This window comes from Ornithorhynchus anatinus, chromosome 3, assembly GCF_004115215.2.
Source record: "Ornithorhynchus anatinus isolate Pmale09 chromosome 3, mOrnAna1.pri.v4, whole genome shotgun sequence".
NCBI classification, from domain to species: domain Eukaryota; kingdom Metazoa; phylum Chordata; class Mammalia; order Monotremata; family Ornithorhynchidae; genus Ornithorhynchus; species Ornithorhynchus anatinus.
Window position 1 is genome coordinate 113,855,774 of NC_041730.1, and position 23,514 is coordinate 113,879,287.

The 23,514-nt window shown below is 46.5% G+C and overlaps 1 protein-coding gene across 1 annotated transcript in view; it reads right to left on the reverse strand.

Annotated features, from left to right (window-relative positions):
- Positions 1 to 5,164: 5,164 nt before the first annotated feature.
- Positions 5,165 to 23,514, reverse strand: part of ANXA11 (annexin A11) — a 66,051-nt gene continuing 47,701 nt past the window's right edge. Inside the window, exons 4-15 of the mRNA XM_029060585.1 lie at positions 23,090 to 23,512; positions 21,899 to 21,986; positions 21,026 to 21,120; positions 20,158 to 20,271; positions 16,319 to 16,409; positions 15,308 to 15,387; positions 15,051 to 15,107; positions 13,359 to 13,452; positions 11,517 to 11,612; positions 8,749 to 8,807; positions 7,975 to 8,097; positions 5,165 to 5,920 (exon numbers count right to left, since the gene is read on the reverse strand). Coding sequence (XP_028916418.1) covers positions 5,861 to 5,920; positions 7,975 to 8,097; positions 8,749 to 8,807; positions 11,517 to 11,612; positions 13,359 to 13,452; positions 15,051 to 15,107; positions 15,308 to 15,387; positions 16,319 to 16,409; positions 20,158 to 20,271; positions 21,026 to 21,120; positions 21,899 to 21,986; positions 23,090 to 23,512 — 1,380 coding nt within the window. The 3' untranslated portion in view covers positions 5,165 to 5,860. The remainder of the gene's footprint in view (positions 5,921 to 7,974; positions 8,098 to 8,748; positions 8,808 to 11,516; positions 11,613 to 13,358; positions 13,453 to 15,050; positions 15,108 to 15,307; positions 15,388 to 16,318; positions 16,410 to 20,157; positions 20,272 to 21,025; positions 21,121 to 21,898; positions 21,987 to 23,089; positions 23,513 to 23,514) is intronic.

Below are 23,514 nucleotides of genomic sequence, written 5' to 3' on the forward strand. Positions count from 1 at the left end.
TATCCCCCCTCCTCCCCTGACCGTTCAGTCTAGGCCGTTCTGCTAGTGAAAAGAACTGCTCAACCATCAGCGATTTATGGCAGGGATGGGTGGGAAAGCTTTTAGCCCCAGGGAGAACCGTGTTAATGGAAGGTGGATCATAGAGATAATAATGATAATTGTGGCATTCATTAAGCCATTACTATGTGCCACATGGGGCTTCACAGTCTTAATCCCCATTTTAAATGAGGTAACTGAAGCTCAGAGAAGTTAAGTGACTTGCCTAAGGTCTCACAGCAAACAAAAGAGGTACAGCCAAGTTCTAATCCTCCTGACTCTCAGGTCCGTACTCTATCCACCAGGACATGCTGCTTCTAAAACTAGATCCTTAGGTTTAATTGGGAGAGGGCTCTCAATCATATTTATTGAGCACTTACTGTGTGCAGAGTGCTGTACCAAGTGCTTGGGTGAATACGACACAACAATGTAACAGCCATTCCCTGCCCACGGTCTGGCAATGGGGGCTTGGGGGGAGGGTTTGGAGGCAGATATTAATATAAATTACAAATATACATCCTGTGGGGCTGGGGGCGGTGGTACTACAGGAGGGAGTGACGCAGAAGGGAGTGAGAAAAGAGAAAATGAGGGCTTAGTCATCATGCCCCACTTAACCTCCGTAACCAAACTATCTTCCCTTGATGACCAAATTGATACTCTCAACACCACCCTCTCTAATGAACCCAACTCACGTGTTCCCCTATCCCTTGGTCGATCTCTTACCACTAACCCACAGCCCTGGATCACCTCCACAGTTCGCCTCCTTGGCTCTTGTACATGAGCTGCAGAGCGCTGCTGGTGGAAATCTAAACATCAGGCTGACTTCGTCCACTTCAAGTTTATCCTTGCGTGCTTTAACTCCGCCCTCTCCTCTGCCTGGCAAAATTATTTCTCCATCCTTATCGATACCCATGCCCATCACCTTCGCCAGTTGTTCCAGATGTTTAACTCCCTCCTCAGGCCCCCTGTCCCATCCACCCCATCCCTCACCCCAGTGACCTGGCCACCTACTTTATTGAGAAAATTGACACTATCAGGTGTGATGTCACCAGAATCCCCCCTGCCCCTCCCCCCTCCTGCCTTTTTCAATTTTCCCATCTTTCCCAGGAGTTTCTCTAGTTGGGATTGCCTGCTTTCTTTCAAAATCCACTCCTCTCCACCTGCACCTCTGACACCATTCCTTCCCACCTTATCAAAACATCTGCCTCCCCCTGCCATCTTCAACTGTTCATTCTCCAATGGCTTCTTTCCTACTGCTTTCAAACTTGCCCATGTCTCCCCATCCTAAAAAAAAACTCTCTCGACTCCATGAATCCCTCCAGTTACTGCCCCATTTCCCTATCATTCCTCTCCAAACTCCTTGAGTTGTCTACACCAGGTGTCTCAAATTCCTCTCCTCTTATTTTTTTCTTGACCCCCTCCAATCTGGTTTCCATCCCCTTCACTCCACAGAAACCACGCTCTCAGAGTTCAACAGTGATCTCCTTCTTGCCAAATCCGACGACTCCTACTCCACCCTAATCCTCCTCAATCTCTCAAACTGCCTTTGAAACTGTTGACCACTCCCTTCTTCTGGAAAGGGCACCCAACCTTGGCTTCGCTGACTGTCCTCCCCCAGTTTTCCTCATCTCTCTAGCTAGTCATTCTCAGTCTCCTCCTCTGTCTCCCACCCCTTAACTGTGGGATCCCTCAAGGTTCTTTTCTGGGTCCCCTTCTATACTCCACCTACACCCACTCCCTTAGAGAACACATTCATTCCCATAGCTTCAACTAGCACCTCAATACTGAAGATACCCAACTCTACATTTCCAGCCCCGATCTCTCTCCCTCTTTGCAGTCATTTATTTCCTCCTGCCTATAAGACATCTCTACTTGGATGTCCTCCTGTCATCTCAAGCGTCATGTCTAAAACAGAACTTATCTTCCCATTCAAACTTGTCCTCCTCAACTTTCCCATCACTGTAGACAGCACCACCACCCTACCCATAACTTTGTAGTTATCCTTGACTCCTCTCACTCATTCAACCCACATATTCAATTCATCACTAAAGCCATCACTTTGACTTTCATAACACTGCTAAAATCCATCCTTTCCTCTCCATCCAAACTGCTACATTAAGACAATCCTTTATCCTCTCCCACCTTGATTCATGTATCAGCTTTCTCGTTGACTTTCCCAGCCTCCTGTCTCTTCCCTACTCCAGGCCATATTTCACTTGGCTGCTCGGATCGTTTTTCTACAAAAACCTTCAGGCCACATTTCCCTTCTCCTCAAGAACCTCCAGTGATTGTCCGCCCATCTCCGCATCAAACAAAAACTCCTCATCATTGGCTTTCAAGCACTCAATCACCTTGCCCCCTCTTACCTCACCTTGCTATTCTCCTACTACAACCCAGCCCACACACTTCGTTTCTCTAATGTGCTGGGTGACTGTGGGCAAGTCACTTCACTTCTCTGTGCCTCAGTTACCTCATCTGTAAAATAGGGATTAACTGTGAGCCTCATATGGGGCAACCCGATTACCCTGTATCTACCCCAGCGCTTAGAACAGTGCTCTGCACATAGTAAACGCTTAACAAATACCAACATTATTAACTTTCTCACTGCGCCTTGATCTCCCCACCGACCTTTTTCACACATCCTACCTCTGGCCAAGAATGCCCCCCTCATCATATCTGCCAATTACTCTCCTCCACTTCAAAGCCTTATAGCCCCTTTATTCATCCCCTCATTTATGCACATAACTGTAATTTATTCATATTAATCTTTGTCTCCCCATCTAGTTGTAAGCTTTTTGTGGGAAGGGAATTTGCCCATTTATTCTTATATTGTCCTCTCCCAAGTGCTCAGTGCAGTGCTCTTTACACAGTAAGCACTCAATAAATACAATTGAATGAATGAATGAATGAATGAATGAGTGACAGGAAGGCATCTTGGAGGAGATATGTCTTCAGTAAGGGTTTTAAGGTGGGGAGAAAAATTGTCTGTCAGATATGGAAAGGGAGGACATTCTAGGCCATAGGCAGGATGTGGGCAAGAGGTCGGCGGCAAAATAGACGAGATCGACGTACAGTGAGGTTAGTATTAGAGGAGCTGAGTGTGCGTGCTGGGTTGCAGTAGGAGATTACCCAAGTGAGGGAGGGGAGGGCTAGGTGATTAACTGCTTTAAAGCTGAAGGTAAGTGGAGATGGATGCGGAGTTGGATGGACAACCATTGGAGAATCACCAGTCTTCTGGAAGGAAAAGTCAGTGCAAATCCCTGGTCAAGTTATGTAAGGGCAAGCCATCGCTTCAGTGAATCAACCAATTAATTGTATATATTGAGCACTTACTATCTTCCGAGCACTGTACCATTTGCAAGAGTACATCGTAATAGAGTTGGTAGACATATTCCCCGCCCACAGGAGCTTAGAGGCTAGAGGAGGAGCTTACAGCCTAGAGGGCTGGAGTCAAGACTGCCCTCCCTTCACATTTCTGCCAAATCCCCCATCTAGGAAGTGGAGACCTGCAGCTCATCACACCTGAGAGAAGAGAGTGGAGACAAATGACAAAGCATAGATCCTGGCTTTCAGTTTTGTTTTGTTTTTAGAAAACTCAAGACTAAGCCCTCATTTTCCCATACTCACCCTCCCCTCTGCATCAACTGTGCACTTGACTGTGTAGTCTTTAGCATTTGATGTACCAGCCCCACAGCATTTATTTACATATTCTGATACCTTACTATTTCCCTTATCTTTAATCAGTCAATGGCATTTATTGAGTGCTTATAATATGCAGAGCACTGTACTAAGTGCTTGGGAGAGTAATAATAATAACAGTGATAATCATAAAAACAACAATCGGTATTAGTTAAGTGCTTACTATGTTCTAGGCACTGTTCTAAGCTAAGAGGTACATATAGATGATCAGGTTGGACCTAGTCCCTGTCCCACATAGGGCTCACAGTCTTAATCCCCATTTTCAGAGGAGAGAATTGAGGCACAGAGATGTTAAGTGACTTGGCTGAGGTCACACAACAGACAAGTGGCAGAGCAGGATTAGAACCCAGGTCCTTCTGTCTCCCAGATCCATGCTCTATTCACTAGAGAACACTGCTTCTTTTCCAATACAGCTGGCAGACACATTTCTTGTCCACAGTGAGCTTAAAGTAATGTCCATCTCCCCCTTCAGACTATAAACTTCTTAATTAATGGTGGTATTTGTTAAGCGCTTACTATGTGCAAGGCACTGTTCTAAGCGCTGGGGGATACAAGGTAATCAGGTTGTCCCACGTGGGGCTCACAGTTTTAATCCCCATTTTACAGATGAGGTAACTGAGGCACAGAGAAGTTAAGTGACTTGGCCAAAGTCACACAGCTGGCAAGTGGCGGAGCCGGGAATCGAACCCATGACCTCTGACTCCCAAGCCCGCGCTCTTTCCACTGTACCACGCTGCTTCTCTAAACTTCCTGTAGACATGGATTGCATTTACCAACTATTTTATGGTACTTCTCCAAGTGCTCAGTACAGGGCTCTGCGCAGAGTCAGTGCTCATTAGATACAACCGATTCACGGATTTTTCTAAATGTATTTAGCTCTCAGGGATTTCCCCTACAGACGCCCATCCTCACAGGGAAGATTCCAACGTACAAACCCCACCCTCGGGAACAATCTCCAAAGATGAACTTCAAAGTGATAGAAAAAGCCCAGGGCCCAACTCCATCCCAAGTTAGCCACAAAGTTGATTGATGGGCAGGTATCTGTTAAGCGCTTACTATGTGCAGAGCACTGTTCTAAGCGCTGGGGTAGATTCAGGGTCATCAGGTTGTCCCACGTGAGGTTCCCAGTCTTAATCCCCATTTTACAGATGAGGGAACTGAGGCCCAGAGAAGTGAAGTGACTTGCCCACAGTCACACAGCTGAGAAGTGGCAGAGCTGGGATTCGAACCCATGACCTCTGACTCCCAAGTCCGGGCTCTTGCCACTGAGCCACGCTGCTTCTCTAGCAGCCGTTGCTCTGTGGGCACTGCTCTGTTTCAGCGCCTTCTCTACGTGCGCCCTCTACCCCAGTGGCGCCCGTAGCCGGTAGCTCTGACTCACCGGCCACGGGGATATGGTGGCGCTGAATGAAAAGAAATGAAAAATTCATTTCTATAACATCAAGGTGGAAGTTTTTAATTTTACAGTTGGCTTTAAGATACAGATATTGAGGCTAAAGGCACATTCTCAAACAAGGAAGAGCCCTGTGTTTCGTTGGGAATCCTTCTTACATTCTTGCAAAGAAGATTAAGCAGATAACTTCTCTTAGGACAGTCATTTTGGGCAACAATTAGACACATTTTCATCGGACACACCAATGAGCCTCAAATATCCTTCTGTAATGAGGATGGTATTCCACATTTTGTATACAAACATAAGCTGGAGACTCGGCCATGGCGCTGACTGTTAAAAAAACAATAAAATAAAAAGGTGTGGCTTCAAAAAATATAAGGCACAAACTAAGAGCAACATGATTTAGGGGTCCAGCAGGAAAATGGGACTGTGCAATACCGGGAGGGAAATAACTTCTCTAGAAGCAGGATGTAATAAGCAATGTGATGAATCTGTGGCTCCAGAGTAGAGGTTGATTGAAAAAAACATATATATATATATATATATCCTGAGAGAGCAATCTAAAATTAATAGCCACTTCCTTCTGCACTGCTCTACTACTGGTGAAGGGAGAGGACGCAGGCCGTTCCTCTACTAAGTTTTACTGAGCTGAAAAAAAAAAAGTTAAGGGTTTCTTTTTTTTTTAATTTTTTAGTCTTTTGTTGTAATATTCTTCTTGGATGGCTCGTATGCTCAGTCATTACCCCCGCAGAGCTTCAGCAAGATCTTCTTGTAGTCCCCCGATGTATCTCCCTGGTCATGGAAACAGAGAAATAAACCAGGAAAGGGAAACCAGGCTCCTTTTCCACATCTCTACTTCCCCATTTTCCCCTCCATCAAAAAGGTCTGTTCCAGGGCTCCCTCCAGGCCGTGAATCAACGTGAGCCCAGTTATGCCGTTCGGCTCGTCTCCCATGGCAACAGGCTCCAGGAGGCCTAAGGGCCCAAGTCCCTGGCTGTATCATACTCCAAGCGGCTCTGGAAAGACGCCCACGAGCAGGCTGGTTCAAGTCAGAGCGTTACCAGCTGGACTAACCCCATGGACCTCACCATTAGGCACGTTCCCGTTTATAATAAAATAATAGTTATGGCATTTTGTTAAGCACTCACTGTACTAAGCAGTGGGATGGATACAAGCAAATGGGGTTGGACACAGTCCCTGTCCCACGTGGGGCTCACAGTCTCAAACCCCATTTTACTGATGAGGGAACTGAGGCCCAGAGAAGTGAAGCAACTTGCCCAAGGTCAAACAGCAGGCAAGTGGTGGATCAGGATTAGAACTCATGACTTTCTGACTCCCAGGACCGGATTAACTGTGGCCCCAACAAAGTCAGCATGAAAATAGGCACCAAGGTTCTTTTCTTTATGGTACTTGTTAAGCGCAAACTATGTGCCAGGCACGATACTAAATGCGGGGGTAGGTTTACGTGGGCCTCACAGTCTTAATCCTCTTTTTACACGAGGTAATTTGAAATACAGGGACGTTAACTGACTTGCCCAAATGGGGCTCACAGTCTTAATCTCCATTTTACACATGCGGTAATTTGAAATACAGAGAAGTTAAGTGACTTGCCCAAGGTCACAGAGCAGACAAGTAGTGGAGTCAGGATCAGAATTCTAGAACTCAGGTCCTCTGATTTCCAGGCCCCTACTTTTTCCACTAGACCATGTGCCAATTCAATAGCTAAGCACCTATTTCTTGAAAATCATGGGGAAAATCATAAAAAGGTGTGGCTTCAAAAAATATAAGGCACAATAAAATAGATAATATATTAAAAAAAAAGAGAGCCACAAAGACTAGCATCAGTTTACCTTGGAGTCATGATGAAAGTCATAATTTTGAAATTATGAGCTCCCTGAGGGACAGGGACCATGTCTAATGCTCAACTGTATATACTCTTAGAATTTAGTACAGTATTCTGCAAATATTAAGTGCTTAATAAATACATTGCTACTACTAGTATTTACTGAGCACCTGGGTGCAAAGCACTGTTCTAAGCAGTTGGGCTAAGTGCAGGACAGAATCACAAGGAGTTTTCAATTTAATTTACAAAACTTACAGGTAGGATGAAAAAGAGAATGGAAAGGTGAATCGGAAAGTAAATACTTGGATAACAATAACAACGGTGGGGGGTTTTTATGGTATTTGTTAGGCACTCACCATGTGCCAGGCACTGTACTAAGCACTGAGGTAGATACAAGTGAATCTGATTGGACACGGTCCAAGTCCCACATGAAGCTCACAAACTTAACCTCCATTTTAAGTGCTCTATCCACTCCGCCATGCTGCTTCTTGAATCCCCACTGAATGTATGAGGAAACTGAGGAAAAAATATACATTGATATGCCCAGATGTGCTATGCTTTGGGGCAGCAGCTCTGAGTGCTTGAGTGCCAAGGAGGTAGTTGGGAAGATGTCACCTGGAGAAAAGAAAGGTACTCGGGGAAGACCTCTTGGAGGAGGTGGGATTTCAAGGAGGGCTCCGAAGATGGGGGAGAGGCAGGGTCAATTGCACACCAGCTCTACCCCTTGTCCGCTGGGTGACCTTGGGCAAGTCACTTAACTTCTCTGGGCCTCAGTTTCATCATCTGTAAAATGGGGATTGAGACTGTGAGCCCCACATGGGACAGAGACTGTGTCCAACCCCATTTGCTTATATCCGCCCCAGCGCTTCGTACACTGCCTGGCACATAGTAAGCGCTTAATAAATACCATAGTTGCTACTACTATTATTTTAATGAGCAAACCACACTCAGGTTCCTGTTTTTTTTTACATCCGGCAGAAGGGCCTCTGACATTCAGACTTACCGAGATATCCGTGTACAGGGACTTGCCGTACATCTTCTTGTACTCAGCTCGGATGTCCAGCAGGTCAATCTCACTGCGAGACACCAGGATCCGGATGAGGGTGCGATCTTTAGTCCCGGCTCCCTAAAGAAAGTTCCCAGAGAGCGTGAGCAGAGAGGCCGCTATCACCTTCCTCCTTCTCAAAGTGTGGAGGAGGAGGGAGAAGAAGGGAGGAGAGGGAGAAGGAGACATTTTAAAGTATTGGGGACCCCGACTGGCTTGCTGAGGAAAACTTGAGGCTGCTTCTTCCTTTAGGAACAAATTTACTCAATTCCTCCCCTTGTCTAATGGGAGCCGGACTTCTCCACGGCAATTAATCAATTAATGGAATTTATTGAGTACTTCCTGGGTGTAGAGCACGGTACTAAAACATCTGTCTTATGCCGTCGAGTCATTTCCGACCCATATAGACACTCCAGACACATCTCTCCCAGAACGCTCTCCATCTCCAATCGTTCTGGTAGTGTATCAGTAGAGTTTTCTCGGTAAAAATATGGAAGTGGTTTATCTCGGGAGAGTACAATACAATGGAACTGGTAAACACAAACCCTGCCCTCAAGGAAATTGCAAGCTAGTGGGAGAGTTCTGAACCAGACAGGCCAGGGCTGAAAGAGGAATCGTCCCAGGAGAGGCTGAGGAGAAACTCGGAAGACGTTCTTTCAATGCTGTTCTCCTCGAGCCCATTCGGGAAAGTTTTTCTCACTGCATAGACGGCTCTTGGGTCCCAGGACTTACCCTCATAGCTTTATTGAGTCTTTCGGCAAAGAAAGCTGGAGTGTTCTTGAGGCATTTTACTGAAAAAGAGAAACCCCGGGGTCGGTTAGACTTCTCTACTGGATTCCGACTAAATCCATGCCCTGCTCAGTGCTCGTTCTCCTCTCGGCGAGCACTGCGGGTAGACGGGAACAGCCCCCCTCTCGGTTTGGCCGTTGAGACTTCACAGTTCCCCAGAGCCCCAGTGTACCCGGGGCCAAGCACTCACTTTGGGGGTCCCTGAAGCCAGTGTGAATCACTGGAAATAATCCAGAAATGAAAACGGTGACACTGAGTTGAACCTGTCCCAATCGTGGAGGAGTAGAGGAAAGGAAAGGGGGCGAATAAACGGTTAGTGCATTTCCCTCGCTTAGATCCTAACTCGGGGCTCGTTTATGGTAAGCACTGAATAGGAACAAATAAGCTAAAAGAAAACTAGTGAGCCTGTTTTCTGACTCAGTCAGGACATAGAGAGGGCAGAAACTTGCCAGGACTGGTTTGGGAAATTCCAGTTAAAAGGCTGACATATTTTAGGGCAGTATTTCCTCCTTAAACCCACTCGCCCAGCAACCTCCAACTTCCTGAGAGTCACTTACATCTCGCTTGTCAAATGGAAGACCCCTGCTGATAGTTCATTTTTCCCCAAACTTTTACCCAATCATGACTGACAAGAAACAGGCAGAGGAGTTAGGATCAGGGAGGGGACCGGGAAAGTTGGAGAAGCAGCCTGGCTTAGTGGAAAGAGTACGGGTTTGGGACTCAGAGGTCGTGGGTTCTAATCCCAGCTCTGCTACTTGTCAGCTGTGTGACTTTGGGCCAGTCACTTCAGTTCTCTGTGCCTCAGTTACCTCATCTGTAAAATGGGGATTAAGACTGTGAGCCCCACATGGGACAACCTGATGAGATGAGCCTGTATCTACCCCAGCGCTTAGAACGGTGCTTGAGACACAGTAAGCGCTTAACAGATACTATCATTATTATTATCTGGTCGTTATGATAGCTCTCTCTCCGGATCAAGAACATGAGTTTGCTTTTTAAAACTCTATCAACACCCTTGCCTTCTTTTCGGTTTGTACCCTATCATATTATCTATTTTGTCAGAGGGATAAAAGGATCAAATAAACTCACTGGGCTGTTGGAGTGGTCAGAGTGACAAAGCCGCACCCCAGAAAAAAAGAGGAAAAGTGACAAATGTAGCTCTGAATCTGGCTCCATATTTCCCCTAAATGGCATGCAGGTTACAAAAGTCAATCAGAAATCAAGCCATACTCTTACTTGGAAAGGTGTTTGGTAACTAAGATAGTGAGAGGCAAATGGAACTCTGATCAGGGTAAGATGAGAGAATCTTGAAGGGCACAAGTGTTCAGGTCCACACAAATGCATTATTTTACAGAGATTGGGGGAAAAAAAAAACACACACGAGTTGAGATGTAAAGTACAGGAAAACCCACTCAGTCGCTCATGAGAGGGGCAAAACTGGAAACACCAGACAGAAATGCACACAAAAATATATGAAATGAATGTTTCCACAGTAATGCTTGCAATTCAATAAGTACACCACCAAAAAATTTGGATAAAATACGTGGGAATTACCATATATGCCATCCAGAAAGCTTCGAAGAAGGCAAACAAAAGAACAAAAAACATTTTGCCAATTAGACTTTGGGTGAATGTGTTGACAAGGGAGGGATGGGGGGGAAAACAGGACACAATGAGCCTTACAGTGTGTCATAAAAATGAGTGTTTTCAGGATCTCCAAGTTTTCCTTTCACCCAGGGGTTGGATTCTTCCAGATACTACTCACCCATGATCCGATATTGTCCTGGCACACGTGCTATTGGAAGAATGTTCCCTAATCTCTCCATTACCATCAGCCAAAACACAGTTTGAGAACCCCATTTGAGCAAAACTGAGCTTACTATTTCAGAGAGTACTCACTCCAGACTGAACGTGGACCAAATGCCATCACCTTATTTGCAAACCAAATTGTTCTGGGGCATTTACAAATGTGAGAAGCATCTTCTGAAATCCAACACTGAATGAACGTTTGGGGTTGGGGGGCTGTATATTTTTACAGAATTTCCAGGATGTGATTCAATTTCCTCAGAGACAGCAGTACCCATACATACAACCCATACAATGATATTCTGGAAATTCCCTATTAATATGCAATCACTATTTTCTTCAGAGCTCCTAGGCTCTAGAAAACGGTTTGAGAGGGAAAGTGGACTAAATAAACAGAGGTAGCACCGTTGCCAGTATCACTTACATAAGGCTACATTCTGGCAAAGGGAGAGGAGTAGAAAGTAAGTGGAAGTAAGTGGGATCCGGGATTTTCCAGAAAAAGGAAAATGTAGTGGGAGAGAAAGAAAAAAACAAAAACAAAGTGTATGTTTCATAATTTGCAAGCAGGAGGAGTTTCCTAGTAACAAACAAAAACAGACTAGCAATTTAACTCAGTTTAACCCAGTACTCCCCAAAGCACCGGACACAGACCAGGATGCATGAACTGACTCCTTTCCAAATTCAGACTCGGCCTATTGGCTAAGCACTCCCTTCCCTAACCTCACAGCTATCTGTTTAGGAACCGTCACACTGAACCCAGGGGCCGCTACTGGTGAGGCCAAGCCAGAAGAGAAAGATTGGGCTGACCAGCGACAGGTAAAAGCACCGCTGACCCGAGGGAGTGAGAGCCCGGGGCTGCTGGTTCTGGGCCCTCAGGGGAGGAGACCGTTGAGAGAGATACACACCCACGGCCAGCATCCCTTGCTCCAGGTCTCCGGACATCTCCCGGCAGATACTCTTCTCGATATCCCGGTTACTCATGCGTTGATACTCGTTGAAAACTAGGAGGAGAGAGGAATCTTCATTATTCATTCATTTATTCATTTGCATTTATTGAGCGCTTCCTGTGTGCAGAGCATTGTACTTAAATGGTTGGGAAAGTACAATTATAACAATTAACAGACACATTCCCTGCCCACAATGAGCTTTCAGTCTAGAGGGGGAGACAGACATTAACTGAAATACATAAATCACAGGATTTGACCCTGCTATAAGGAACATGCTGACTTAATATTCTTTCTTACCTGTTGACCTAATGACCTCTCAGGAGGACTCCCTTACCTCAAGGAGCCTGGAATGGAGACGGAGGGCCCAAGCGCTTATAGCTGGAGTCAGCAGCACCGTATCGCTCTCCAGACGACACTCCACACTGACAGGGGAATGGCTAGGCCCACGTCGGGGAACCCTGGCCCACCCACAACTCTCTCTCACCCATGGGTCTGCTACACCCTCCAAAGCTACATACAAGCCAACAAGAAGAGGCTCTGGACCTCTCCGTTTTCTTGGGGGTGGTCTAGACGTCAACCCAGGGGATGAAACACACTTGATACTCCCCTGAGTATGAGAGGGGTTCCATTTTCATCATGTGAGTGTCCTTGCCTGTCCTGTCCTCTAGACTGTAAGCTTGTTGTGGGCAGGAAATGTGTCTCATATACTGTACTCTCCCAAGCGCTTAATACAGTGCTCTACGCAAATTAAGAGACCAATAAATGCGATTAACTGACTGACTTGCCCCAGAGAAAGGTGACTTGTTACTAAAATTGTCACCATTTTTAGGCACGTTTCCATTTTATTCCCACTCCTTAAGGCAAGCTCATACACACACAGCTCTCCTGTAAGACAGGGGTCGCATTCTTGCACAACTCGTATTAAGAAAATTTCCCACTGCAGCGCTCACCCTCTCTGATGCCAGGACCTGCATACAAACCATTTGGTCCCAAAAGCGGTAATTTGCTATATCCTAAAAGGCTCGCATTGCTGTTCTGACAGTCCCTGGTTCCCTAACAACATTCTAGCCCAGCATGGACTGAAATCCCAAGTTAAACAGAATTGAATGTATACTCCCCTCTTCCTCCTACCCCTTGGGTATTGAGGCTCTGAATCAACATAGTTCAAACAAAAAGGGTCCATCCAACTAGACTGTAAGCTGCGTGCGGGAGGGGATCAGCTCTACCAAACTCTATCGTACTGGACTCTCTCCAGGGTTTAAGTGTGCTCTGCACACTGTAAGCATTCAATAAATACCACTGATGAAGTGATAATGGTTTCTACAGTATTTGTTAAGCATTTTTGTGCCATTTAATATTGTCCCCATCCCCAACCCCACAGCCCTTATGTACATATCTTTAAATCTTATTAATGTCTGTCTCCCCATCTAGACTGTAAGCTCGTAGTGGGCAGGGAATGTGTCTGCCGATTCTGTTGTATTGTGCTCTCCCCCGAGCTTAATACAGTGCTCTGCACATATGATTGATTGATTGCCAGGCATTGTACTAAGTCTTGGGGTAGATACAAGTTATTCCGGTTGGACACAGTCCCTGTCCCATATGGGGCCCACAGTCTTAACCCCATTTTACAGATAAGGGAACGGAGGCCCAGAGAAGCCAAGTGAGTTGCCCAAAGTCACACAGCAGACAAGCGGCGGAGCTGGAATTAGAACATAGGTCCTTCCGACTCCCAGGCCCAAGCTCTATCCACTAGGCCACGCTGCTTCTCAAATCTGAAGGGGTCAATCTGGGACACTTCACCTGCAGTCAGGTGTGCCCTGCTTCGGGTGCACAGAATTGCATTGAACTTGGATTCATCGGTGCCAAGACGGTTCTCTCCAGCGGCGTACAGCTCCTAGCAGGAAAGGAGAATTCATACAGCTCAGAAGCAGAGACCATTTCCGAGGATTCTATTTTCTTATAAATGAAACTTATCTTGTTCATTAGTTTCTGAAGCCATGCCACTAAGGAGACCTCAGCCTGGACACACTTGGGACAGACAATCAGGAGAAAAAAATGCTGAACCTGATTCACTCAATAATCAAAGCAACTGCTTCCCTGCTTTTTATGTATTTGTTACGTGTTTACTATGTGCCAGGCACTGTATTAAGCTCTGGGGTAGATACAAGCTAATGAGGCTGGACTCAGTCCTGGTCCCAACATGGGGTTCACAGTCTTAATCCCTCTTTTATATATGAGGTAACTCAGGCACAGAGAAGTGAAATAACTTGTCCAAGATCACACAGCAGACAAGTGGCAGAGCTGGGATTAGAATCCAGGTCCTTCTGACTTCCAGGCCCATGCTCTATCCATGAGAGCCGGGTTCTAATCCCAGCTCTGCCAACTGCTTGTTGTGTGACCTTGGGCAAGTCACAAACTCTGTGTCTCAGTTTCCTCAACTGCAAAATGGGGATTCAATATCTGTTCTCCCTCCTACTTAAGACCATAAACCCCACGAGGGACCGGGACTGTGTCCAACCTAACTGACTTGTACCTACCCGAGCACTTAAACAGCATTTGATGCATAGTAAGCACTTAAAAATACCATAAAACAAATTAAAACACACAGATACTGAATCTCTATTTTACAGATGAGGGAACTATGGGACAGAGAAGGGAAGTGGCTTGGTCAAGGTAACACAGCAGATAAGAGGCGGAGCTGAGATTAGAACCCAGGTCCTATGACTGCCAGGTCCTTGCTCTTTCCACTAGGCCATGCTGTTTCTGGAAGCACACATTTGTGAATTGATAGTTACTCCGTAAGTATCCGATCAGAAAATGGTAGAGCCTCAAGGAGGCGTCCATGCAAGCGCTGATGCTCTGTAGGTCTGCTCCTGATATAATTGGCTAGTTTGTTGATGGAGAATGTCCTGGAGAGACTTTAGACGACATATCCCCAGCCACTGAAACTGGATTGAAGGTGTGCTTCTCTGGCTCTCTTTAAGGAAGTCCCAGGCTCTCCAAGAGGGATAACAAGATTGTACACAAAAGGTGGGGAGAGAGAAAGGAGACACACACACACACACACACACACACACTCCCCCCCCCCCCCCCCCCCCCCCCCGAGAAAGATCTCTGATATCATCAAGTCCTTGCTAGGATCACCTACCAGGGAAGGGAAGCTCTTCCAGGAAACAAATACAATTCTTAATTTCTATACTACCAACTTTCACAGCTCAGGTTTGTAACTAAAAACAAATGTTAATCAACACCAAAAGCACCCCCCCCCCCAAACCCCGAATCACACCCTTCCTCTTCTTCCCATCCTCCTACCGCTAAGGCTTCTTAATGCATTCTACAAAGGCAGTAACTTCGATAGTGATCACCCTGAAATTCCCATTTATTAACAAAGGCCATAGAAGCTGTGTGCACTGAAGGGAAATGCAGTGTTCATTGCAACTGGCTCAGAAAACTCCCTAGTGGACTGACAGAGGACATGGATGTGTCACTAACCTGGGCATCTCTTTGGGCGAGGGAAAGGTCGACATTTGTGCTTTGATCTCGGTTGCCCTGGAAAAGGGACAAAATTACACTTAAGCACAATTCAGCAAACCATCACTTCAGGTAGGCAATTACTGATTTTGGCCTCTGTAGCTGGTTGGCCAAGAATTTCCTTCATTGCTCTGAATAAAATCGTTCACGATCATTTCGCAGTTCAGATGACAAACACCCTTTGTTTTAAAACCCCAAACACCGAGTTGACAGAATACCTGGGCAAGCGATATTAAAAGCCTCTGGAAATGTCCTGACGTGTCACTTCGAATGGCGTCCTCGAGAGTTTTCTTGAATTCTGAAAGGAAGACACACTTAGAACTACCTGCCCACCCCAAGACCGCTGGGAGAAGAAAGCAGTTAGACAGATTTTGGGAAAGAGAAACCAGAAACCATTAGAATCCTGACCTAGAATTCAGGCTTTGTATGGCACTGGAGGAGGATGGGAGGAAATGGGCTGGAGGGGGATGGGAGGGGGCAGATTTAAAACAACAACAACAAAAAAACCCAAACCAAAAGCCTTCCAAGGTAGAAGGGAGAACTTTTCTGGGTTTTTAGAATTCCCAGGCCAGAAGAGACTTCCAGAGATCACCTCCTCCTCCTCCCTGCCTCTACCTAGACTGGGTGGCAATTCAACTATTCCAGATGGAGAAGAAGCTTTTTCTGAAGCCTTGTATGAAAACACTCAGGAACTCCTTCCAATGTTTACATATAATTGCAAGGGAGGGTTGCAGATCAAAATATGAAATGTAATGTAGGGTAATGGAGGTACTCTCCCAAGTGCTTAGTACACTGCTCTGCACACAGTAAACACTCAATAAATATGATTGAATGAATAATAATAATGGTGCTATTTGTTAAGCACATACTATGTGCAAAGCACTGTTCTCAGTGCTGGGGGACACACAAGGTGATCAGGTTGTGCCACGTGGGGCTCACAATCTTAATCCCCATTTTTCAGATGAGGTAACTGAGGCACAGAGAAGTTAAGTGACTTGCCCGAAGTCACACAGCTGACAAGCGGCTGAGCCGGGATTTGAACCCGTGACCTCTGACTCCAAAGCCTGGGCTCTCTCCACTGAGCGATGAATGAGGTGGGTGCCCCAGGATTAGGGGAAAGCAGAACTAAGGCCCGGGGCTCAGGCTCAGAAACCACACAGCTTCGGCTGCTTCGACCGAGGGGCTCTGTGTCTGAGGCGACCAAGTCGGAGGCCTCCAGCCGGACGAACCTGCTTTGTACGTCCTGTTGATTTCTTGGATGTGCTCGTTACTGCGGGAGGCTAGGATTTCGATCAGGCATGCTTCGTCGGTGCCAGCACCCTGTGGGAGGAAAAACCCCACACACTCATGCACAAACATCTGGACTTTCCAGAACACAGGGAAAAACATCTGAGGGGACACAGCTAGCTGGGATCCTTCCCGGGCAAACTTAAAAAAAGAAGGGATCTTTTTTAAAAGAGCATCTCTCTTCTTCTGGCCTTTGGCCCTAGATCTGACTCGACTGGCCTCTACAGATTGCCTATAAACTCGCTGTGGGCTGGAAATATTGTATTCCCCCAAGCGCTTAGTACAGTGCTCTCCACTCAGTAAGCACTCAATAAATACGCTTGACTGACACTGCAGGCCCAAAGGACAGCAAACGTCTCTCTAACCAGTCCCCTCTCTTGGGACCTTCCTATCCACAAGGACCTCGGGAAAAGAGAGACAATAATTCCTCTCCATTGGCTTTAAAGCACTCCATCACCTTGCCCTCTCTACCTCACCTCGTTTCTCTCCTTCTCCAACCCAGCCCACACACTTCGCTCCTCTAGTGCTAATCTTCTCACCGGGACTCGATCTCACCTATCTCGCCACCGACCCCTAGCTAACGTCCCGCCCCTGGCCTGGAACACCCTCCCTCCTCTAATCTGACAACCACTCTACCCCACTTAGAAGCCTTATTCTCCTCCAAGCAGCCTTCCCTGACTAAGCCTCACTTTTCTTCATCTCCCACTCCCTTCTGTGTCATCCTGACTTGCTCCCTTTGCTCTTCCCACCTCCCAGCCCCAAAGCACTTATGCACACATCTGTAATTTTACTTATTTGTATTCATGTCTATCTCCCCCACTCTAGACTCTGAGCTTGTTGTAAGCAGAATGTCACTATTCATTGTTGTATTGTACTTTCCCAAGTGCTCTGCACACAGTAAGCGCTCAATAAATACCACTGAATGAATGATGATTCCCAAGGAAAATCAATTTCCTAGTAGCTAAGGGACCTCAATATCACTTTGTTCAGCACCAGAACATGAAAGAACTTCTTTTATCCCAGGTCCAGGGACCCAGCAGAAAGGCCCCTCTGTTAGTGAGGACAGTCTAAATATATTTGGAACTATAGTAATAATAATGATGATGGTACTAAGTACTTTTTATGTGCCAAGCACTGGGGTAGATAGACGATCATCAGTAGTTTTTACTAGGGCTTACTGTGGGCAGAATGCTGTACTTAACATTCAAGAGAGAGTAAGTAGGCAAGATCCCTGAGCTCAAGAAGGTTACTATCTTCCCAGAGGCAAAACAGGGAGCGGATGCTAAAATAAATAACAATAGTGGGAAGCGTTAGACTTTAAAATTCTGTTCCTAAGCGTTGCCAAGGAGGGAGGAGTTTGAATACCCAAATGCTTAGATGACACAGAAGTGGAAACAGAGCAGCAAGATGAGATATTAATCAGGGAAGGCTTCTTGAAGGAGACACAATTTTAGCTGGGCTTTGAAGGTGGGGAGGATGTTGGTCTGTCACACCAAGAGGGAGAGTGTGAGCAAGGGATTGATAGCTAGAGATATACCATCGAAGCAGAGTAGGTGGATGTTATAGCAGCAAAATGTGCAAGCTGGGCTGTAGTGTGAGACAGTGAGGTGGAGGAGGGAGAGAACTGATTGAGTGAGTGCCTTAAAGCTGCAGGGAGGATGGTGGGGAAACAGCTGGGCAACCTCAGTGAGAGACTGACTTGAGTGCTTTTGAAAGATTGGACACAGCCCCTGTCCCACATGGGGCTGACATTCTAACAGAAAGGAAGAACTGATATTTATTCATCATTTTGCAGATGAAGAAATTGAGGGACAGAGAAGTTAAGGAGCTTGCCCGAAGTCATCCAGCAAGAAACTAGTAGAGCCAGAACTGGAGTCCTGGTCTCTAGATGCCGTCAACATCCACGTCCTACCTCTGGCCTGGAATGCCCTCCCTCCTCACATCCGCCGAACTAGCTCACTTCCCCCCTTCAAAGCCCTACTGAGAGCTCGCTTCCTTCAGGAGGCCTTCCCAGTCTGAGCCTTCTCTTTTCCTCTGCTCCTCATCCCCTCCCCATCGCCCCAGCTCCCTCCCTCTGCTCTATGCCTCTCCCCGCCACACAGCACTTGTGTAAATATGTACATATTTATTATTCTATTTATTTTATGATGTGTATATATCTATAATTCTATTTATTTATATTGATGCCATTGATGCCTGTTTGTTTTGTTTTGTTGTCTGTCTCCCCCCTTTAAGACTGTGAGCCCACTGTCGGGTAGGGATTGTCTCTATTTGTTGCTGAATTGTACTTTCCAAGTGCTTAGTACAGTGCTCTGCACACAGTAAGCGCTCAATAGGATTGAATGATCTCTCCCCTAGGCCACACTGCCCCCTTAAAGCCCTTCTCATTATGCCCGAAACCACACTTCCTTGCTTTTCCCCCCTCCTTCTGGTATCTGTTAAACGCTTACTATGTTCATCTCCTTTTGGGGCCCTATTATATCGAAAGATGAAACGTGAGGGGTATCCCTTCAAAACTGAGGAAACAGTTTCCCGATCTCCCTCACCCACCTCAGTGACCATCATCAATGCTGAATAACTCCCCAAATACCCAAAGTCATCAATTAGCTAAAAACAAGTCTGTTACCAGCAAACTACTCGCAGTTTATGGAAATAAACAAGGGAGAATCAACTGTAAGCTCCTTGTGGTCCCAGATTGTGTCTACTAACTTTATTGTGCTCTCCCAAGCAACTAGCATAATGATTTGCACAAAGTAAACTATAAGATCCCTGAGTGCAGAGATGCTATCAATTCACTCTCCCAAATGCTCAGTACAGAGTAAGCAGTAATTTATATTAATGTCGGTCCACCTCCGTCCCCCTCAGACTGTTAGCTCGTGTGGACAGGGAACATGTCTGATAATAATAATTGTAGTATTTGTTAAGCGCTTACTACGCGCCAGGCACTGTACTTAAGCGCTGAGGTGGAGACAATGAAATCAGGTTTGACACAGTCTCTATGCCGCATGGGGCTCACAGTCTTACGTCCCATTTTACAGAAGGGGTAACTGAGGCACAGAAGTTGTGACTTACCCAAGGCCACAAAGCAGACAAGTGGCAGAGGCGGGATTAATAATAATTGTGGTATCTGTTAGGCGCTTACTGTGTGCCAGGCACTGTACTAAGCGCAGGGGTGGACACAAGCAAATCGGGTTGGACACAGTCCCTGTCCCACATGGGGCTCACAATTTAATTCCCCATTTTACAGATGAGGGAACTGAGGCCCAGAGAAGTGAAGTGACTTGCCCAAAGTCACACAGCAGACAAGTGTTGGAGTCAGAGTAGAGCCCATGACCTTCTGCCTCCCAGTCCCGTGCTCTATCCACTAGGTTGCACAAAATGTAACTCAACAAAATGTGGTATTTGTTAAGCGCTTACTGTGTGCAAGGCACTGCACTAAGCACTGGGGTAGATACAAGCAAACTGGGTTGGACAAAGTCCCTGTTCCACACGGGGCTCACATTCTGTTGTACACTACACTCTCAGGTGCTTAGTACAGTATTTTGAACCCAGTTAGTGCTCAATAAATCTCTGATTAATTGATTGGTGACTCTCTTGAGTTACCTCCTCCCACCTACCGACTCTTGTATTGCACTTTCCCAGGTGCTCAGTACAGTGCTCTGCACATCGTAAGCTCCATAAATACCACTGATTGAGACACCCTTCTGTTAACAGGGGATTTGTGGAAAGGCATGTAATCCTTACCACCACTTCCTTCTAGATCAAACAACCGAAAACAAACCTTGATAGCTTCCTTTATTTCAGAGACATCATAGAGGACCGGTGTCTTCATCATGGCTAAGATGGTTTTCTCGAAGTTTCCTGAGAGCTCTGATTTCAGGTCCTTGATCAAATCCTGAATGGAGATGAGAATAAAAAAAGCCTGAATCTCACAAGTTTTTGTTTTTTGAGTTACTCTGAACATCACCACCACTCATACAACAGCAACCTGTTGTTATTTGCCAAAACCTCTCCATGTCCCCCCTCGCAAACATACAGATGATCTGAAATACGTTTCAGGGACCAGTGATGGTCTTCTGAAGGACATTCAGCTCTGAGGGCAGGAGGACCACATACAAGGAACGGGGCATACTTATTAAAAATAACATAATAATAATTGTGCTATCTTTTAAGTGCTTACTAAGGGCTAAATATTTGAACTGATAAAATCCAATCAAAAAGGACACAGTCCTTGTCCCATATGGGGCTCAGAGTCTAAAGGGGAAAGAGAACGAGTACATTAATCCCATTTTACAGATGAGAAAGGGAGACAAGTTAAGTGATTTGCCCAAGACAAGTGGTGGAGGTGGGACGAGAACCCAGGTCTCCTGGCTCCCAGACCTGAGCTCTTCCTACAGACCCATGCTGCTTCTCATCACAATTCCTGTATGCTTGAAAGCCACCTGTCTTTTTGCCTCAATCTCTCTCTTAAAATGGGAACCAATCTCTGTTTCCTTGCCCTCAGAGGCAAGATCAGTCCCAAATGATGCCCGAGTCCTTGGAGAAGAGGCTGATGGCCACCGGCCAGTGGTCAATGAGTGTTCCAAACCCCCAAATCTAGGACACCAACGAATGCAAGTGAGCACTGAAGTGCCTCCATCACAGTTTACCTTTCCATAGGCAGTTTTGAATGACAGGAGGATCTTCTGCCTTTGCTTGTTGGAGCGGCTTCCAAGACAGTCGATGATGGCCTGCTCGTCGGTCCCTGGGGACAGAAGTCAAAGGTTCTGGCAGGGGTCAGGGCAGAACTCACCTAAGGGATGTAGTTATTGAAATGGCCTTCTTCATCCCTAGCCACACTTTCAGGGAGGTAGGAAGGAAAATCTCTCCCCCTAATATAGCTATGTACATGCATATATACATAACAAATATATATACGCTTCCCCTAGCTACAAATTATTTTAATGCCTATCTGCCCTGATACTACTTAAGGGCAGAGGGCACAACTACTAACTCTACTGTGCCCTTCCAAGTATCTTGTTCTGTACACAGAGAACACAGATATTTTGGGCTGATTGATTAGTCATGCTGAGAGGATCACACCTCTTGTATCTTTGTTCATAGAGAATCACTCAGTAGCATTTATTGAGCACATACTCTGAACAGCACCGACGGGTATAACATGCTCCCGGCTCTCAAGGAGCTTGGAGGTCAAACCCAGGCATAGGACCTGTTTTGTGTGGCCACATATGATTCCGATTTCTACTTCTGATGTCTCCCTCCCATTTTGACCGTGAGCCCCATGTGGGGCTGATTAACTTATATCTACCCCAGCACTTTTTATGGTGGGACACATGCTAAGGGCTTAACAAATGCTGTTACTATTATCAGATAGCCAAACCACCAGCCGCAGAATCCCACTTTATCCCTCTACTACTTGTCCCAGGGCTTGAGGAAGATGAGGAGACTCTTTACCCTAATATTTCTCCCCCGGCCTTCCTGGCAGACTGCCATCTTCAGAACAAACATTTTGGGTCACTCACCAAATCCCTTCATAGCCTTCCTCAGAACTTCTGCATCCCTCAGAGGGTCGAAGCCTGGTGCATCACTGATAGTGCCTCGGTTTCCAAACTAATTAGATTAAAAAAAATACACAAAACAGAGGTGAGGGCTGGTTTGAAACTTGCCCAAGTGGCAGCAGATGAACACAGCATAAACAAGGGATAGTTTCATAGGGAAAGTTCCCTTTCTCTAAAGGACGGCACAATCCTTATCTTTCTGCCACCCTCCACAATTTCTGGAAAGAACAAAAAACAAAGGAAAATTCCAGAGTTAGGGCAGCCCAGTGAAGCTCATTCTAGAGACAGAATTCTTCTTGAAGGTGGCTTGGGTAGAACGACAGCAACAATGTTGTTTCTGACCTTAGACGTACAGCTCCTTATTTCTCTTTTAACAACCTACTGCCGGAATATACATAATGAGGGCCCTCAAGTTCTCATTGACGGTGATTAGAAAGGAGATGTCCAGGTGTGAGGGTGGGTGGAGAAAAGACCAGGTTATTCCCATTCTGCAGATAGGGAAACAACCCCAGAAGCTTAAACAGTGTAACCATGGTCCCAGGGCAAGTTGGTCATGAAGCTGGGACTAGATTTCCTGATTCCTCATCCAATGTATAAATCATTTGGAAAGGAGCATTATAGACTACACTTTAAACAACTCTTGATTATTCAAAGGTTGACAATTCAGTTTCTATCTCAGGCCCCCAGCTTCTCTTCCTTCCTTCTGCCCATCTTTTGACGACTTCTCTGCTCTCAGCCCCGTTCTCTGTCTCATGAGCAGGAACAGGAGATGAAGGGGGGGGAATACAAACCAGTTAATTTTAGTATTTCTATGAGGAGAATGTTGAAGTAACGGTTAGGAGGAGGTCTTCTCACTTTGTCAATTTTAACCAGTTTTCATATCTGGGATCAACTGCAATCCAATTAAGGGAAGATGGGAAAGGAAAATATCAGATGGAGGGAGAGTGGAAAGAAGAAAGGGCCACTTAAAGAAAACCAATCTATCTTCTCCGTAAACCCTAGCTGGATGAAATGAAAGTTTCTGCTTTCCCAGCTAGCTCCTCTCCCTTGGTTCACCACGAGCGTCGAACGCTGCTCACCCTAGCCCCTTAGGCTGTCCCCCTCTCAAGCCCTGGGGAGTGGTATTCGGGTTCCGGATACGCAAGAAGCCCCCACCTGCGACGGAGTGACAGCTGGGGTCACGGATCCGGAGTAGGAAGGCATGGAGGGATTGCCCGCAGGGATGTTCGGGTAACTTGGCATCGGCTGCTGTTGCCCAGGCGGGGGCATCGGCTGCTGCCCAGGGTAGGCGAGCGGCGGCTGCCCCGGGTAGGCCCCCGGGGGGTGCTGCCCGGGCGGTGGCATGGGCTGCTGGCCTGGCACGGGAGCGCCTGGGTACCCTGGGTAAGCTGGCATCCCCGACGCCGGGTTCCCTCCGGGCGGGGGGTACATTCCGTACGGGGGAACTGGCTGCTGGGCTGGAGGAGGCTGGCCGAAACCTCCGGGCGGTATCGGGGGGTAACCGCCCCCTCCGGGAGCGCCGGGGTACATGTTGGGTGGCATATTCGCGCCTCCGAAAGTGCCCGACATGTTGGACGCCT